This window comes from Sparus aurata, chromosome 3, assembly GCF_900880675.1.
Source record: "Sparus aurata chromosome 3, fSpaAur1.1, whole genome shotgun sequence".
Classification (NCBI taxonomy): domain Eukaryota; kingdom Metazoa; phylum Chordata; class Actinopteri; order Spariformes; family Sparidae; genus Sparus; species Sparus aurata.
Window position 1 is genome coordinate 21,453,643 of NC_044189.1, and position 19,783 is coordinate 21,473,425.

The following is a 19,783-nucleotide window of genomic DNA, read 5'->3' on the forward strand; positions in this document are numbered from 1 at the left end:
GTATAGCTATGTTAGCTAATAAACAACTACTGGTGAAGTCCCCCCAAAATTAGCCTAGCATTGTGTCAACCCTTGTTTAAAGTTGATTAGCCTACATTTAGATCAAGTAGCTTATAGCTAGCTGGCGATAAATGAAGGCTAACGAGTGTGTTTGGTGTATAAATCATTAGTGAAACATCAAAACCGAATCATACAATAACACATTAACACACAGTAGCACATGACATGACTCATTTACATGACTTCACAGCTGATGCTCACCTGACTCTCCTTTTGTTTAACCTAAACTCTCACCTTGATTGTCTGCCTTTGACATTTTTTGTCTACGTCACTCTCTGATCTCCGTGTCCCGCCCAGTGTCGTGTCCCCTCCCCCTCTGCCGCTTCCTTCACCACGATTGGCTGAGCGGCGCGTCACTCACTGCTGCACACCGAGCGAGCCCCTCCCTCTACCACGAAGCTCGGGCGGCGAAGCGAGGATTCACTCCAGCCAGGTACCACGTCAGTCCACCGGTGTAGGATGCTGTAGCTCTGACCCACAGAACCGTAAGCCTCTCTTCTCATTAATACTCATAACTCTTGTGATATTACGTGTGTTTTCTCTGCTGCTGTTGTCCCGCTTCCGTTTGAGTGTAAACGCCGGAGTTGACAGCGGCTCCTGTCGTGTGTCTCTGCTGCTCGGCGTCTCAGCGCCGAAGTGAAAATTTCGCTTTCGATAGAATTATTCATGGACTTCTTTGGTGCCGAGTTATATACATGGGAGCCTGTGAAGCAGTTTGAAGCGGATGTTCTGGGTTTGTGGAGGGTGTGTGTGAGTGTGTGTGTGAGAGAGAGGGGTCGCGACCACATGGGGATATATGGAACATTTTGTCTGCGCTGACAAGTTTGGATTGCTGTGCTGGCTGTTGGCAACAGGAACTGATCTGAGAGCTGTGAGCTGAGGATTCAAACGGGACACCTGTGGTCTCCTCTGAAGACTGTTTTAATTTAACCTGTTATACTGATATATAATCCTCAACTAGTGTCCTCACAGGTATTGATTATAATCAATAGATTCTAGTGATCAGGGTGCTGCTAGTCTGGTCTGATTTCATGGCCATTCATTCAAAGTTGCTTCACACACACACACCTTTTCTTAGAGCTGAATTTCTAAGTGGATTTAGACACAGACAAATAAGAAAAGTCAATAGTTTCAGTCATTTCTAAAGCAAATATGCCACAAGTTGAGTGACACCAGCTTCTCTAATGTGAATATAACCTTCAACTGATGGAGAATGAAGTGTAATTTGGTCTCCACATAATTTAAACTTGATTTATCTAAATGCATGTTTGTTCTTCCTTTTAACTCACATGCGTCAACAGATTATTGAGAAAAAGAAAGTAAATCTCAGGCGCAGCGGTGGAGAGCGCAGAGGGATTTTTGGGTGCATGTGTGACCTAAATAGTCGCAATCTGCAGCCCTGCTACGTCCAAGTGTATTTACCTAGATTTGTGCAAGGTAGGTATCAAGATTCATTCATCATTTCACATCATATTAACACATTTATTATCACCACATCTGCTTACAAAAAGATGGAAATGCTAGATCAGATAACACATATTTGCGTGTGTTTTAAATAAAACCATTAGAGCTTTCATTGGGCTCATTTAGGTGGTGCCCGAACGGTTTGGGTGCTCCGCCTAATCCTCATAATGGGCGAGAAATCTCTGATCTAACATCACTAATTACCTTTAATTTGGGAAATGATCATGAGCCGTTCAGCGCCCTCACTCCAGGCCTTTGTGGCGCTTGAGTGACTTTGTTTTTATGTCGCCGTAAATCAATACTTGGCCTTAGCGCCTCTTAGTCCAGACAGGATCGTTTTTCATGAGCAGCGATGGAATCACTATCACTGTGCCATTCACAGATTGCCTCCGGGCGCACGCTGCCAGTCCAGCTGGTGTAAACAATACTGACAACATGTCTGAACCGAGGCTGCGATGATGTTATAGAAAATGTCTACATCAGAGGATAAAGACACACAAAATGGGTTGAATTAGAATTATACCCACCAAACTGCCTGTGCACAAAACTAATGACAGTTCTGTCTAATTTGAGTGGCAGATTTGTTGATTCATCCATGAATCAGAATATTTATCAGCAGCTATAATAATCAGTTATTAGTCGAAATCACATTTGAAGATGCCTTTGAGGGCTCTCTGACTTTTTAAGGACCAAATGATTAACCGCGAAGAAATAATAAGTTTACTGACGTACATTTCTGTATATTTCGTTTAACCAACCAGTTGTATATTATCTGCCCTGTTCAAGTGCCCTTGAGCACGACTGGGATGAACCCTCTACTGACTTTAGAGGGCGCTGTTCCAGACCGGTCCCCCTTCCACTCATGTGATCTCGAGCCTCGCACATGATATCACCGCAGGAATCAATGAAGTCTATCAGTCAGCTGAGCCAAACTGTTTATTCCTGCTGCAGCGTCTCTGGGTGTAAACATCCCGGTGGCCGGCGTGACTCACTGAGTTATCTCTGTGTCACTCTCTCCTCTACACAACACCCACTTTAAAGCTGGTAAACACACAGCACTCCTGCCTCGTCTAATATACCAAGTGGCCGCTCTGAGAACAGCCCGCCTGTCATTGCTTACAGTTTTATAAGGTTATAGGATGTTGTGCCCTACTTCCACCGAGGCTCGCGTGAAATCATGTTTCCGCTGGTAACGGCACGGGGTCCTAAAAATAGCCCGCCGTGTTTTTAATGCCCGTAGATTTTCAAACTGATCATCTTTGCCTTGTTATTTCTGTATCCATGGCAACCCGTGATTGAGCAGCAGCGTGCACAAAGTGGCGCTTGTCTCAGCGGGAAACGGGACAGAAAGACATCTTTTGTGATGCTGCGTTTTCAAAAAAAAAAAAAACTGCATCGGTCAAGAATCTGTGAGCTTTGCGGGTTTTCATCTCGCTCTGTTTCTGTCTGTCAGGAGAGAGCACATGAAAACAACTTGACTGCTGAGCGACGTTTCTGGGCTGCTTTTTATCTCTTTGATCGGGAGCTGATGCCCACTTTTAGTTTTTTTCTCTGCCTGTTTACAGGAAACGTAGGCACTGTATTACTTCCAGATGAAAAGTGTTGCTAGAAACACATGGTTAGACAGGAGGTCAGAGGTCAGGTGAGCTTAGTCCCACTCCTGCCAGCCAGTCTAGAGCATATGCTGCAACATGTCCGATTTTATCTATGTTGTTATGAAATATGGGTGTTGATGTATGAAGCAGTCAGATAATCTTGCTGGATATGATCTGTTTAAAGCATCTTATGCCATCTCTCAGTTTGATAATCAGAGGATCACGCACAGATTTAGCTCGATATAAATCTACGAAGAAGCTTTACAGGAAGATTCTGACGCTGGAGTGGAGGTAAAGTCACAGATGGACCTCTTTGCAGTCCTAGTCAGGCAGTTATAGGGAGGATGTAGCCTACAACTATGTGGACTGCCGGGTTGACGGCAGAATGCTTATAGGCAGAAAGCAGATGGACTGGCTGCTAAGTCAATGACTGTGTGTTTTATCATGCCAGGACTGGTAACTCCAGCTTGACAATTCCTCAGGCTTCAGCCTCGCTTGTCTTTGAGATCCTGTCATGGCAACTGGTGAACAACAGATGAGGCTTTGCTCGATGAACGCCGCGGGGCTTTCTGCAAACACACAGTATGTGTCGCCTGTAGCCATGCTCAACACAAAAAGGATGTAATGGCGGACGTAATGACTTGTTGATTCATTGTTGTTTGGAATTTTAGTTGAATGTTGCCTTTTGAAAGCAGCATTCCTACAACGGAAAGGCTTTTCTGCTTTTGTGTAAAGTTTGTCAAGGGTGACTGCTCAGTTTTATCACGTTTAGGATCCAGTAGTTGGAGCCAAATTATTACTCTTGCAGTAGAAATAGAAATCTCTGTGTAAAACCAGTGATGCAGAGTAACAAAGTGCACATTATCATCATCATTAGTACTGTGCTTAAATGCAATTTTAAGGTACTTCTATTTTCTGCTACTTATATTTCCACTCCACTACATTTAGGCTGTTATTCAGTTTCAGTTTATTTATTTTACCGCAAAAACATTTGGGACGTATCCTCATTTACATTTGTGTCAACATCCAGAACATAACAGCCGACAACAGAAACAAAAAGCCGTGATGACGCTACAGAATAAATACAAATAAGGGAATAAAAACAATAGCGTACAAAGTGGAGTAGAATAAATAGATGAAAGAGTGATTAACATGTTACGTAACCAATCAGATAGTGTTGTGGGCAGGATATTGACTGAGAGTGAGAGTGGTGGCTTCACACAAAGAGAGACACCAGAGCCAGAATAATCAATTATTTCATTGGTGACTGGGGAAGAAAAAAAACATAGATGCCCATTATCATAAAAATATAAATATCAGATCCTGTACCAGCCAGAAGGGGAGCGTCTACCGTCATTGGCTGTAGCTTATATCCTGGTTTGTTTTCTGGGGGTCGACCGACACGTTTATAGTAATCCATTAAACCAATAACCAGGAAGTGGAACTGATATGTAACACACATATTTGCGTGTTTTCAGATGGTCTACTTAACACTTTCACTCCACTCCATTTGTTTGATGGATTTAGCTTCTAATTACTTTGCAAATTCCGATTGTTTAGTGTTAATGGGCTGTTACTCTCTACATCAGATAGTGTTGGAGACACTGAGACCACAGAGTGGTTCCAACCAACAGAGAAGGGATGCTGCATCAGAGCCAAAGCACTGCATTTTTAATTGAATTTATTTAATCGGCAATCAGACACAAAAATCACCAATACCATTAACTGGAGAAATGCTGAATATCGGCCCGATAATTGTGAGCTTTTTGTTGTGATCTACATAAACGACAGCAACTGGAAAATCAGGGCTAAAATCCAGTCTTCTGAATTAACCAGTGGTTGATGTGGTGATCATTTCAGGAGGAAGCGAGTCAGTGTTCATTCTAGAAACAGTTTTTTTAAGTCCTGTCTTAAAGAAGGAAGTTTAGGGGACATACCTGTTCTCCTTGTGGTTGTAGGTGCTTTTACCTTCAGTGAAGTGAAAGAGAAAACATGCCGGAGGGGAAAACGGAAGAGCATACGTACGTAACACTATTTTACTATGCATAGGTTGGTTGTCAGACCGCACAGCACTTATGTTATGCAAAGTGTTACCTATTGGTCTCCGATACAGAGCAGAAACGACTTTGTTACATGTGTCATTTGCATCTGCTTTATCTCTTCCTCCCTCTCATCAGCTGACCTCCCGCATGCTGACACACGTAAAAGAAGGAGACATACACTTCCTTCACCTTTAAACCTTTCGTTCACTCGTATGGGCCTTGTGACTCTGCGACATTGGCCCTCGGCGCTGGAATGACCCCTTTCCATCTTAACAGATCATTTACAAGGTGCTGGGCCATTAATGATTGACTCCCATTACGTAAGACTAAAGGCAAAACCCCAGCACTTCTAGTCTTACAGTACAGCGGTGTACAACACTACAGTAATCACTCAGCCGGGGTAAGTAGGGCACTCAGTGGGATGTTCGGGGACTGACATCTCCCAGCTTCATTTGCAGATTTTTACAGTTCATCTGTGGCAGGTAGTACTCTGGACTAATACGCAGCTTTCGTGCAAGCTTTAAGCTACTAAAGTGAGAATGTGTCGTGAGGTCGGGACGCCAGAAATCGCTGTGCAGATGTGATGGCAGTTTTTGAGGTTTTGCTCAAAGGAAGTGTTTTTTGCAGACTTTGCTGTTGAGTGTTTTGAGAGGGAGAAGTCTGAGGGATGGAGGGCAGGGCTCGGCGTGTTGTGTAAACTTGTGCTTGATGCTGATGCCCTTACTCACCACTTATCACGTTTGTAATCATGATTGTAGTCTTCCAAGAATTCAGACAGAGATGGAAATTTACCATTGAGGACCTGAGCTCGCACACTACATGCCAACAATACAGGTTTCACGGTTGGACGCAAATTTTGTGGTTTAAAAGTTTACACTGATGTATGTATTCAGAAGTTATATGGAATAATTCCTGAACCTGATTTATAAGTAAAGCTTCAGACGCAGCTGAAGAGGCCCGGCAAGTCACAGCCTGAAAAGTGCAAACACAACAGCTTGATAAGCTAATTTCCAGCTCCCAGAGTTTATCATTTGAAGCCCACTCAAATATGTTGTCTGTGCTCCAGAGCCTGTGAAGTAAGTGGGATGGCTGTGTGTTTCAGTCTGCTTTTAGCCCAGTGTTGACTCTGTGTTATGGTGTGTCGGGGGTATCGAAGCGCTGAGCACATTCTTTCCTGTCGATGACTCATGTCCTGGGCATGGTACTGACTGTAAGCGAGGCCTTGGGGAACTACACAAACACAAACTCAAACCACCGGACCGTTTGCGCAGGGTAGATTTGGCAGCGCCGTAGTTAAAATCGGAGAGTTTTTACAAAGATTTGCATCCCCAGCTCGCACAAAGCACACAGGCTTTCCCTCACGCATGTACAGTACACAGCGTCCACACAAACACACCTGAGCTGAGTGTGTGACGGGATCAGCGTACAAAGGGAGTGGCATTAAAACCCAGGGAGGGAATAATGAAACACACAGCCAGGTTGCAGCATGTCATTTGTGGCAAGGAGAGGAATGAATGTTTCCATCACAGTGAGAATGTGGTGTTCCCTGCTCAGCCCATACAAATATCCACATGTACAGTACATCTGGGTAATTATTCAACTAAACCAACAAATGAAAAGGCAAAAATCTTCATATGCCGAGAAAAATGAACTTATTGTTCGCTTTTATTGTAGTTTGGTTCAGAAAAGAGCTGCAACTAATGAGAATAACAAAGATATTGTGAAAAATACTCTTTACAGTGTCCCAGAGTCCAAAGTGACATCTTTCTTTTGTCTAAACCAACTGTCAAAAACTCAACGACTCTTTGTTTACTATCATGGATGCCGAAGAAAAAAAGCAAATCTTTACATTCAAGAAGCTGGAACAAAAAATGCGTTTGTCATTCAAAAAATTGGAAAAATACAACTTTTGAAATTCGTCTTCTTTCGATCGACTTATTCAGTTGACCTGCAGCTCCAGTTTGGAATCGCAGAATTTAAGATAATGATGCCACAATCACTGAGGGCACTCAATTAGCAATTACTTGCAAAAATAACACATAATTATAGTTTAGTCTTGAATAACTCACCCGACACACACTGCCCCTGACCTCACAGGCACGCTGGCTTCTGATACACACCATTTGATTATGAGAACATGAAAGAAAAGATCCAAAACTCATATTCAAATTTAAAAATATTGATAAGGGAGGAGAGGGCTAGAGGAAGCAGATGATTCTATTTGCTTGAAGTACAACCCAGTGATGAAGCTGCAAGGAACCAGCTCTCGGTTTTGCAATATGTAGATGAAGTGAGCGCTAAATGTTTGCTAACAGGAGCTCTGAATGTGTGGGCTGAAACCTGGAAAAACCTGCAAGTCGTTCATCCGAGCCTGAAGTTGATACGGGGTTGATCAGAAGTTGCTACCGTTAGTATTTGTTAGAAGAATATTTCTAGAACAGCCTCAGAATTGAGTGTCAGAGTTTTTCACCACAAGAGCAAAGGAACTATTTAAAGAAGCAGATGGGGCACAGAAAGTAACACATTTTAATCAGATAATACCAAAAAGAAAAGTAGAGTATCTGGGTTGCACATTTTCTGTGTTCAGTTTGGCTCTGTGGTAGTTTCATGGCACAAGTAAGCAGAGAGATCGATGATTGTTCTGTTTGTGCGCTCTAATATGATTTTGTTTTAATGTTTACCTGAGGCTCAGGTGCTTGTTGGCGTGCAGGCCTTTGATCATAAATCTTTTATGGAACAGTTATGATCATAAACACTGATGTTGAGACATTTATTTGAGTTTATGTGAGTACCTCTCTCAAATTCATCACCGTCCACACAAAGCCAGGCATCCGTCACAACACGTCTGAAGTCACATGATGGGACTTGAACCCTGAGTCGTGACAGATCATGATAAAAGATTATTCTCCTCTCATGTGTTTATATCCAAGATATTTGTGTCTGGCTTCCTGAAAACAAGGCTACATTGGGGATTTCATATCCTCAATTATCTCGTTCCGGTTAGTCAGACTCACACAGTGAGTAAGTGATTCCTTTCTGACTGCTCCTGCGTGCTGCTGCTGCTCCTCTTTAAAAATCCGCAACCTTTGTGTTTGTTTCAACCTCTCTCTGCAGTGCAGACTGTTGTGGCGTGGCCTTCAAAGGTCAGAGTGATGCTCCTGGCGGCTCTGCTGTGATCTTTGTTGCTGCGGTTTCCACAGAAACGAGACGACGGTGGGGAGAAGGCAGTCAGGTCGCAAAAAGATGACATCGCCGTCGCCCACTCACAGCGACAGCAGCGGCTCCTCCAAGCATGACAGCAACCAGGTGTGTGGTCATTGTAATGTACAGTATGTGAGTTTTTGTTAGCATTTCAGCATGTTGTATTTCTTCTCAGTTAATATAAGCTGACCTCAGATTAGCTGTACTTAAATGCACCATGCAGCGTGGCAGGCCTGAGGCTGTGGGTCATATCATTACTGTGCTTGTGTTTGTTGTCCAGATCAAACAGTTGAAACTGACTTAATGAGTTCAGGTTGTTCTCTGTGACCAAACATTTAAGCTTTCCTGGAACTGCAAAGCGCATTCTTTACACATGCTTTAAACACAGTAACACTGCTTTAACAGGTTGAATATGTTGTCTTATCTCCTCAACCCCATACGGATGGAAAGTCGGGCTACATGTTGTGGTCAGCAAAACATTTCTGGAGCTTAACATCAAAACAGTGTTGCAGGCTTAACACCTGAAATAGATGGGGACTTGTTTTAAAACACGAAGAACAACTGTGCAATAATAAAAATGGCTTCATAGAGCTGTTGAGGCGAAATTTGTGTCCTTGGAAGCCCAAAAAAAGATGTTTTAAAACTTTATAAAAAGTAGAAGACGTCTCTGTAGCTGGTAAGATATAAGTGTTAGCGTGTACCATGTCTGAGGTGGGTGTGCCGCATGTCAAGGAAGTAAATACTGTTTTTTTTTTATTATCTGGAATCAACTAGAGGCTTCCTGAGACTTGGATTATGCAAGATCATCTGTATGGAGCCGTTTTTCAAATCCCCCATCCACATTAGTTGATTAGGAGAACTTATCCTTCGAATGGCGTCTGTGCAGATGAAGACATGTGTGATATTTACGTGTTTAGTTTGGGTCTACCTCTGTTATTTTCTGTCTAACTCATCCAGTATTGCTCCCTCGTCTCCCTCCAGGACAGCTGGGAGATCGTGGAGGGGCTCAGGGGGGTTCCTGCCAGCATGCAGGAGCCTGACAGACAGGAGGGCTTGCTCCTCAAGAGGAGGAAGTGGCCCATGAAGGGATGGCATAAGGTGAGCACCTCACTGTCCTTTTAAAGCCCCAGACAGAAACACTTCTTAATATAGAACAGTGCTGCTGCCCTTTATTGAGCCAAAGACCTATTTTCTCTCTGAACATGATTGCTTTTGATACAGCAGCTGTCAGACAGCGAGCCACAGGGGTTTGAGACTTTTGTTTTCATTCATTGTATTTTTAAACTCTGTACTGTATTCATCACATTCAGCTGCGTTGTTCTAAAATGCCTTATAACCATTTTGTTAAAGATTACAGTTATGAATGTTTTGAAGAGTGTTTGAACCAGCGATGCTTTAAGTCCTCCCTAAACGTTTAACTTGAGTCCTGACCTGCTGTCTTTAAATACCTCTCGGTCTATTTCCACATTTCCTCCTCTTCACCATTATAGTCCACTGTATTTCCTTCTTTCCAGTCTTTTCGGTCCCAGCTGATTACACTGTAGCCCTGACTCATCTTCCTCCCCCTCTTCTCTCTCTGTGAGTGTGCTTATGCATACCTGGAAAGTTCAGCCTTGCAACATGATGGGATTGCCACTTTTCATAGTCAACATTTTATATGAATATGAGGCCTTTAAACGTGTTTTATCCGTGTATTCCTTGTTCCTGTAAAGATAAAGTGGACAAGGTCTGCTTGTATGCAGTTTTTATGTCTATACATGGTCATCATGAATGGCCGGGTCAAGGGAAAGTGGTGCAGATGTCTGCATACCTTTCTTTTTACAGATGTGTTTAGCTGTTGTGTAACCAAAGAGTGCAATAAACCTGTGATTCAGGTGTGTTCAGAGGTGAAAAAAAGAATAATTCTCATGACTGAGTTTGATTTTTCTTCCCATTCAGAGATACTTTGTGCTGGAAAAAGGCATCTTGAAGTATGCAAAGCGTGGACCAGATGTGAGTATTGCATCAACAGCGCCATCTGTCGGTCACATTCGTGCATTCACACACATGCAGACAAACGCTAACCAAAATGTTTTGTCCCCACAGCTGAAGAAGGGGAAGCTTCACGGTTGCATCGATGTCGGTCTCTCTGTAATGTCAATCAAGAAGAAAGCCATGTGCATCGACCTGGACACAGAGGATAACATCTATCACTTAAAGGTACCTCCATTAACAAAGTTTAGTTGAATTCAGCATGAGTCAGCGCCATCTGTTAGAGATAAACAGTACATATAAATGACGCCTACACGGCTTCTGCTTTGTACAAAGATGCTTACAGCAGCTCTCTCAAAGTCTCGGCTCCTAATTTGACTTTGTGCCCTCCAGGTGAAGTCTCCGGAGCTGTTTGAGGAGTGGGTGTCAAAGCTGCGTCATCACCGCGTGTTTCGGCAGAACGAGATTGCCATGTATCCCCACGAGAGGCACCTGTTCCACCCCCACGCCACGTCCTCACCCTCCCTCAATGACTCTCTGAGAAAAGTACGTTGTTCCGGTGCTCGTTTGTTGGAAGTCATTTTTAAAAAACATGAATTTTACCTGAAATTTGCCGCAGTATATGGATGTTATGTTATGTGACTCATCCTCAGCTGTCTCTCCTTTAACAACAGAGGGCAACACTTACAAAACAGGCGTCGATCAACCAGGCAAAGGTCAGCTCTTGGCTCCACTCCTCAGAGGACATGGACAAGTGCTGCAAAGGTTGGTCGCTGTTTTGTCGATTTCTATCTGCTGATTTATTGTCTCTTGGCCTCCGTGTCCACCTGCCTTGTCATCAGTGTCTTAAAGTGAATCTTACACCTCTAATACTAATAATGATCTCTCTTTCACTCAGACTTGGAGGAATGTGAGTCGTACCTGCTGGAGCTCAACCTGCTGCTGAAGAGCATGGAGGTCCTCCATCGCACGTACTCGGCCCCGGCCATTAGTGCGCTACAGGTGAGCATATGAGGCACATATTAAGACAGCTGTGATGCTATGGTCAGAAAGCTAATCCAACCTTAAAGCCTGATAGTTCTCAATAAAACAATCTGTGTTGTAATATACTAGAAACATTTGTATTTCCTGCTAAATTACAGTGTGAATGCTGACGGCTGATGTGATTTTCGGAAAAAAAACCTGCTTAATATGATGGAAGATACGTGCCTGAAATGCATAAAACTGAATGGGAATAAGAATGAATGGGAAAACAACTCCCAAAGTCCCGCTAGACTAGAAGAAAGTGTAATGGTAATGGCGAAAATATTTATATATTGAGTAACAGGAGACATTGCTGAACCCTGTCATGTGTTTTATATTTCTGTAGAGTGAAAAATTGGGGCGCTAGAGTGAGAGACAGAACTGGTACCGTCTGCTCTCAACCAGAATTTTAGGCTCAAAATTAACATTGCGGCTTATGGGGTGGTTGCTGGAGTCTTGTCGCTCTCTGGCTTCAACAGCCAAAACTGTAAGTCCTACATCTGAAATAAGACCATCAGCTAAAAGCCAACAAGATTTCCCACATTTCTATGCATATATTGTCTATGTGAAGTAAAAGATGTGGGATCTAAATTAAGCAGAAGAGAATTTCTTCTCCAGTTTCTCTGGCTGCTCTACACTCTAGCGATGATGTCACACACTCGAGCTGACGCAATACACACCCATTATAAAATGAGAAGACAAGCTAAAAATCCTTAAAACTAAAACTGTGATGATTTCAAAACCATAAAAGATTTTAAAAAGTTGAATACATGCCCAATTGTTCAAGGTCTTCTGACTCTTTAGAAGTTGGAATGGTATCTGTAGCTCAAAGTATGAGGGACAAGAAGAGGTTGAAAGACGGCTGGTTTTGAAGAGGATTTGAAGATTTTCTCATTCACTTCCATTGTAATTTTTATGGGGGGAAAAGCTGAATATTTGAAAAAGCTGAAAAGTCAGAAAGGCTGAAAGAGCCTAAAGCTGAACATTTTGATATTCGAACGGTTTCTCTAGCTCTATGTATGCTGAAGCAGGAGCAGGATGAAATTTTTTTTAATTCACTGAATGAATGAATGGGCAGAATTTTGCAGAAAAAGCTGAATTTTTGCAAATTATAACAGACAGAAATGCCAAAAATTCAGCATTCCCACTAATTAACTTTGATTCCTAAATGTCTCTGTTTTGGTACCACAGGCATCAACTTATGACATCCCCAAAAAAGAGAAGAGACCACGACGGTGGCGATCCAAAAACAATGGCAAGGAAACCAAAACCACACTACAGGTACATGTTCAGCTTTTATCTCTCCTGCTGATGATTATTTAAACAAATGTCTTCTCAATCATTCAGGAGTTTTTTTTTTTTTACCTGTCTTTGTTTTTTGTCCACCAGGTCCCGAGCTGCATCTCGTCCCAGTCCCCTCGCCTCCACGCCTCAAACCCAAACCTCTCCACCACGGAGACAAACACCCAGGAAGTCTGTCCTGAATCTCCAGACTCACCTACAGATGTGTCCCGTCTACAGGAGGACTTCTGCAGGCTGGCCAATAACAGTGAGCCACTTTTTTAAAAAAAATAGAAAAAGCTTATTTAAGTGTTTGTTTTATGTTCAGTGACAACACTGTTGTTTTTCTCCCTTGCTTCTCGCCAGTCCACGCCACGCTAAAATCAACTTTTAGCTCCCTGGTGGCAGAGAGAGACAGACTGAGGCACACCATCGACCTGCACGCCCCACAACCAGGGCAGGTCATGGGCTTGAAAACCGCCTACGCCTCAGTAAGTGTCTCCATGACTCAAAAATCCCTGTTCCGCATGATTACACCACAAATCCCCCTATCGCCACAGGTCTAATTCTACAAAAACGACTTCTTATGCTCATCAGGAATGTCCAGGCGGCTCTCACTCATTGGTCCACCAGGCGTCCAATGAAAGCAAAGCATCTATCCCAGAGTCCATATCAGAGTTTTTCGATGCTCAGGAGTACCTGCTGTCGTCATCCTCCTCTGAGAATGAGGTGAGAGATTATGAACTACCTTCTTGATTATCCATCACGTCACATGTCACATCCGCAACAAGGTTTTCATAGCTCATAAAACATAAAACTAATTCTGTTTACTTACTTAACCTTCTAAAAACAACAATAAAAAAAACAATTTTCTCATCTGACGACTGTAAACTTTCGTGTTTGTGTGTTTTTATCCTCCTGATTTGTTGCTCGCTGACCTTTCTCCATCGATTTTCTGTCACCAGGTGTCTGACGATGACTCGTACATCAGTGATGTCAGTGATAGCGTCTCCATGGATACCTACAGCAACGAGGGAGGCAGTGAGAGACACAACTCTGGTACACGATACAGTAGCAAGTTGTGCATCTGTGCATGCGTGTCTTGTCTGTTTTAATGCAATGCAACTCACTGTTTTTCCAGAAAAGTGTCGGCACTAGATACCTAAAAGTCTGGGTTCATGGAGATTACTCACTCGCCATTTGAGAATGTGTTGAACATGACCACCGCCAACTCCCAGATGTATTTATAAGCTCTGTGTTTAATTATAAAGGGCATGGGAAAGGATCTGGTCCATGCATCATTAATTCATCGCTGCAGATGGTGTTCATTTTACATTTTCGCTGCATAAACATTTGCCTCCAGGTAGCACAAAACAGAGGGTTGCCATAGAATGACAGAATTGAGACATCTGGTTAAGATCACACCTTCATGCCGCCACCTCTCTCCTTTTGCAGCTCTCATTTGTAAATGTATTCTCTTGTCTCACGTCTAGTTAGCAGCGTGGTGACCCTGGCTCGACGGCGCTCTGCGCTGCCCGCCCCGAGCCCCACCAGCAGCGTGAGCCTGTGGAATATCCTGAGGAACAACATTGGCAAGGACCTGTCCAAGGTGGCCATGCCGGTGCAGCTAAATGAGCCTCTCAACACCCTGCAGAGGCTGTGTGAGGAGCTGGAGTACAGTGAGCTGCTGGACACCGCCAACCAGACCAATGACCCTTATCAGCGCATGGTGAGAGGAGCCCACACCTGCACACATGCACAAAATAGTCTCACTCCAAAATGGGTCAAAACGTTATCAAAAGAAAGAGACATTTGGAAGTTACCTCGTTATGAAATATTAATTATTTACTGATGTTTCAAATAGGAACTGTGTTTCAAGCTCGGCGCTCAGGCGGCCTTTTAAATGCTGCTCTGATGTTCATCTGTTGCTCTGTGAGCCCTTCTTTGATAAATATTTCATCTTTGCAAGAAGGAAGCTTTCAATTGTCTTTTTGTTTTCTTCCTGGGCCTGTTTGGAAGACTTTTTATTTCCCCAAACAGACCTGCATACTGGAGAACATACACCGCACAATACTATGTAGACATGTTGTACACAAACACACGTTACCTGCACCGACTTACACAAAGATAAGCACACACATGTAACATGTTACGTCCTCTCTGATTTTCCGTGCAGGTGTACGTTGCTACATTTGCAATAACTGCGTATGCGTCCACGTACCATCGAGCTGGGAGTAAACCCTTTAACCCTGTCCTGGGGGAGACGTACGAGTGTGACAGATCCGATAAAGGCTACAGGTTTATAGCTGAACAGGTGAGACGTCACATGGTCGAAATCAAGAGACGGATACATTTCCATGCAAATGAAAGCTTTTGCACGCATGATGTTATTGTCTGTGTTCCTTCTTTCTAAACTTCTCCAATCAATATTTTAACGGCAGGGACATTTTTTTTACTGACATTTGAGTTTTGTTTCCAGTGAGATATTTTTAATAGCATGCTTTTGTAAACTTTATTGTTGCTGCTCTATAAACAATATTCAGTTATGTTTAAAATATTTAGCAATTTGAATCCTGTTCTGAATTTATTCTTTAAGAATGAAAAGGAAGGTGTCAAACTATTTATGAATTGCTGGGCCGATAAGAGTATGGTTAACATGGAGATACAATCGTAACCATACAATGACCGTCTTTTTCTGATTGAGTATATTAAATTGAATTCTCTGTTGTGTGGTTGCATCTCTGCACCATGGTCTGGTTGTCTCATGTCAGAGATGTCAGTGAAGGCCTTGTACACTGGAAGAACAGCGCCACAAAATCCATCCCACAGTAAAACAGAAGTCGTGCTCTGACCTGCCGTTCGTCTCTGTGGTTTTCTTTTCTGTTTACAGTAATCATACTGATCCATCAATATAGATACAGTGATGGTTTATAGCTGGCCTCAACTTTCCCATGTTTAGTTTTTGGTCGATTCATGATACGACTTCCAGGGAAACACTGTCTGCTCTGGTAAAGCTTCTGGTGAAGCGCCTTTATCTAATCTTTTTTGTCTCTGCTCTTCATTTCCCAGGTGAGTCATCACCCACCTGTGTCTGCATGTCACGCTGATTCAAGGAACTTCAGCTTTTGGCAAGGTGAGCATGTTTGAAACAAGAGTCCCATTTTCTCTTTGTTCGTCTGGTGCTAGAGCCGCCACGCCTTTATTTCTGAGTGTTTGTGACTTGCTGCAGGATGTATTCAAGGTGAACATTGATGTAAAGTAACCTCATGTTGCCTTGACGATCAATCTGCATGAAAGACAGGTGCTTGATATTGACACACACTGGCAAATTACTGTGTAGATTATAATAACATGACCTCATTTGTAAACTCCCACACTTGAAAACAACTCAACAGCTGTAGCCAGTCAGAGGACCCGCCTGGTTTGAGTTTAACTCGCCTGTTATTTTGTGTTTCTTTCAGATGTTCGATGGAAAAACAAATTCTGGGGCAAATCCATGGAAATTGTTCCCATGGGAACCACCCATGTCACACTACCTGCGTAAGTCCTCTACCCTTTTATTTAGTGTGTGTGGGTGTGTGTTTGCACTCTTTTATGTTAAATATAAGTGTCCATGTCATTGAATGCAGAAAAAGGTTGTAAGTGTAAGCACTGATTATAAAAAAACTGAATTGTTGACCTATTAAAGGAGTATTTCAATTGTTCATGAAGCTGAGCTGTGACTGTGTTACACGAGCAGAGAAAATGGAGGAACAAAGGCTGCGGTATTCCCTTCTGCTCAAAATGTAGTTAGCCTACAACAACCAGAATGCACTGGGTTGAACTGGACAAAGTAAAGTCTTCAGCTGGTGTGTGATGTTCTGCCAGCTGAGCAGTGCTTTGCGGTTTGGGCCGCTCCATTTCCAGCAGGAATAAATGGCGGTCTGGTGACAAACTCTCTTGTATTACAGCTAAACAGTAGACAAAAATATACTTCTGAAATAGTGCAGTAACAGAATGTTAGTTCTTATTTGATCAGCACTGCCTAGCTGGTATGATCTGTTGAGTTTCCAACCCTCTCTCCGTCAGTCTGTCTGTGGAGGCGGGCAGACGGTACAATCTGTAGTCCAAACCACAGCCCTAAGAGTCTGTGTTTCTGAGTGATGGAGGAACATTTAACCTTGTTCATTTGCGTTTACTACCCACGTTGTAGTGCTTCTAAGCTTGATGATAATACAAAATGTCCTTTGTGATTTCTGCAGGTTTGGGGACCACTACGAATGGAACAAAGTGACGTCCTGCATCCACAACATCCTGAGCGGCCAGCGCTGGATTGAACACTACGGAGAGATGTCCATCAAAAATATCAACAGCAATGACTGCCAGTGTAAAATCACATTTGTCAAGGTGAGGAAGAGCAGATGTTTAAATCCCTGGGTGTCTTTTAAATGTCTGTGCACCAGTTGTGATGACAGAAGCAGATCTTTGTTCCACAGTTTAATCCAGTGTTTCACAGTGTAACGATGCACGAAATATGTTTTTCCCCTGTGAGTTTAAAAGGTCTTGTGATAATCCACATGAACCTCTTTCAGACTCTTGTTAAAAAGTGTTAATTTGAAAAGAGATTCTGCAGTTTTGTTAAAGTTGCTGCTGCCTTTTGAAACATACGTACCTACACTGTCTTTATTATCGAGGTGAACCACGCCCCCTTGTGGACAAAGATGGGAACTGAATTTTCAAATCATGAGCATGAAAAATTACACATCATAATCTGACACAAATCATACAGTGTTTATTCCACAGCTGTTAAATGTGAACTCTTATTTTGCGTAATTTGTTTCTACCATAATAAGACTGTCAAATACTTTTATTTTCTTTAGGCAAAATCGTGGAGCTCTACAGTGAACGAGATCGAGGGCGTGGTTACAGATTCAAAAGGGAAAGTCGTTCACTCCATTTTTGGAAAATGGCACGAGTCTGTGTTTCAGGGCGACCCGCCCTCTGCCACATGTATCTGGAGAGCAAGTGAGTGTTTAGGCCCTGGAGATTTTAGTGATTAAGTTTTCAGTCTACAGCAGTCAAACCAAACTGAGCTCGACACAACATGACAGCTGTTTCTCCCTCTCTGTCTCTGTGTATAGATCCCATGCCAGGGGACCAAGAACAGTACTATGGCTTCACCCAGTTTGCAGTGGAGTTGAATGAGCTGGACTCCACCCTGAGACCTCTGCTGCCCCCCACCGACACACGCTTCAGGCCGGACCAGAGGTCGGCACTCTTTATCTGTCTGCAGTGATTATTTGTAGCTGCCATATCAGACCACTTGGCCAAAAAAACGTGATTTTTATCGGCCAAGTCTGGTCGAGCAAATGTGCTGTGAAGCGGCAAATGTCTGAAGTATGGGCGTAACCATGGCAACAGACTCAGATCTAGTCGAACGAGATCACAAGAAGCTTTGTTTTCTCATGTATAGATTTTTATTGGAGCAAGATTGTGGTTTGTTTAAGGAATCATTTTCCTACATGTATTCGCTTGGAAGAGTAACAGTCGTATAAACCCCAAATTAGTCTTCAGCAACATTACGACATTATTACACGAGACCAAACCTTTCTGGAAACTCAGCCTTCACTGTTATCTCCACTACATTTGTGGCAAAATACTCTGTGGAAGTTCTCGCCACTGTAGGTTTCACCTCGGAAGTTTCCGGTCTGCATCATGTTCGTTGTGACGCCATCGAGCTGAAAACAAATCTGTTGACAGACTGACACGGTGAAGACAATACCAGTCGCACTAGAGCAGACAGAAGGGATTGGAACTGGGTTACAGTGTAAAGTGGGGCACTGATGGCCCCTTTCCCTACTTTCCATCTCCCTTTTTCCGATACTCTTCAAACATCATCTCCACAAACGAAAACTCTTCTGTAACTGGATGTTGCACAGTTGTGACGTCACCATTTGCTTAAAAGAAATGTTTGTTGCTTTTTTAAAAAAGGCTGTCCTAACCTGTCAGTTTTGTCCTCTCTGTCCAGGCTGTTGGAGGAGGGGAACACAGAAGGAGCTGAGGAGCAGAAGCAGAGGATAGAGCAGCTCCAGAGGGAGAGGAGGAAAGTGCTGCAGGACAACAGCATGACACACCAGCCACGCTTCTTCAAGTACGCTGCTGTCTTACTGTCTTTGTGAGCAACCAGCCACGTGGTTTGCATGTGTTTTTTTTCCCGCGTAATTGGCCTGTTGCATAATGATCCGAGATCACCTCCGCGACCGCTGAGTGTCATGTGGTGTAAATATCCATGACGGTCGTAGTCTGCAGGGAAACTGCTTCCACTCAGAGTGATGAAGTCATCCAAGATGTATCAAACTGATTATGTTTGTGTTGTGTTGTGCAGGAAGTCGAACAACGACACGTGGGTGAGCAACAACTCGTACTGGGAGCAGCGCAGAGACCCTGGCTTCACTAAAATGGACTTCCCTGTGTTGTGGTGACCGCTGGATTCAACCAAACCTCTCCACTACAATTAACTATAGAGAGGGAAGTAAAAAAAACTGAACTGAGACCAGTGTCCAAGTGTCCTGACCGGGTTAAACCAAGCTGCTCCATGTCATGGTAACCCAAACCTGAATGGACTTCCTGCTTCCTCTATGATGGTTTTGTTTTTCTCTTTGTTAATTATGTTTCTCCTTCAGGTTACATTCCTTCCTCTCGTTATCAAAACTGTCATTTTCATAGATTCGTGGAATCATTATGTCGCGTTTCATCTCAGCATTTACCAAAGTGCCTTTTTATTGCAGTGCCTCACTCAATCAGCTGCTGGAGCAGTCATGCAAAAACACTTTTATTCAGAGACTTTAAAACAAATCTTGTGGATGATGTCAGTATGATATGTGGAGAGAAAACGAATCAGGGTTGGAAAGGAACTTGTTCAGAAGGTCAACCTGCTCGAGTTTTCCTCTATCCAGTCAGCATCATGACGTTTTGAGTGAGTCAGACTGTCAAAGAGTGTGGACAATATTTATCAATGAGGGAAACAGCAATAATACTCTGTGTTCAAAGAAGATAATAAACTGTACAATGGATGGACAAGTTCTCATGTGTCACACTTTGGTTTGTCTTTTATTTGCGTGTCTATTCATTCTATTGAAACCTGGCATTTCAGCACAGCTGCAGATA

General features: G+C 43.0%; 1 protein-coding gene across 1 annotated transcript; it reads left to right on the forward strand.

Moving 5' to 3' along the window:
* The first annotated feature begins 410 nt into the window (after positions 1 to 410).
* On the forward strand, positions 411 to 19,699 carry LOC115578838 (oxysterol-binding protein-related protein 3-like). The gene is made up of 22 exons (XM_030412062.1): positions 411 to 545; positions 8,276 to 8,467; positions 9,344 to 9,460; positions 10,301 to 10,354; positions 10,448 to 10,561; positions 10,727 to 10,879; positions 11,008 to 11,098; positions 11,232 to 11,335; positions 12,548 to 12,637; positions 12,746 to 12,905; positions 13,004 to 13,128; positions 13,235 to 13,366; positions 13,603 to 13,696; positions 14,131 to 14,366; positions 14,814 to 14,951; positions 15,707 to 15,770; positions 16,099 to 16,177; positions 16,879 to 17,023; positions 17,497 to 17,641; positions 17,758 to 17,884; positions 18,645 to 18,767; positions 19,002 to 19,699. Exons 2-22 carry the CDS (start codon positions 8,405 to 8,407, stop codon positions 19,096 to 19,098), a joined length of 2,451 nt encoding a protein of 816 aa, XP_030267922.1. The 5' UTR covers positions 411 to 545; positions 8,276 to 8,404; the 3' UTR covers positions 19,099 to 19,699.
* The last annotated feature ends 84 nt before the right edge of the window (positions 19,700 to 19,783 follow it).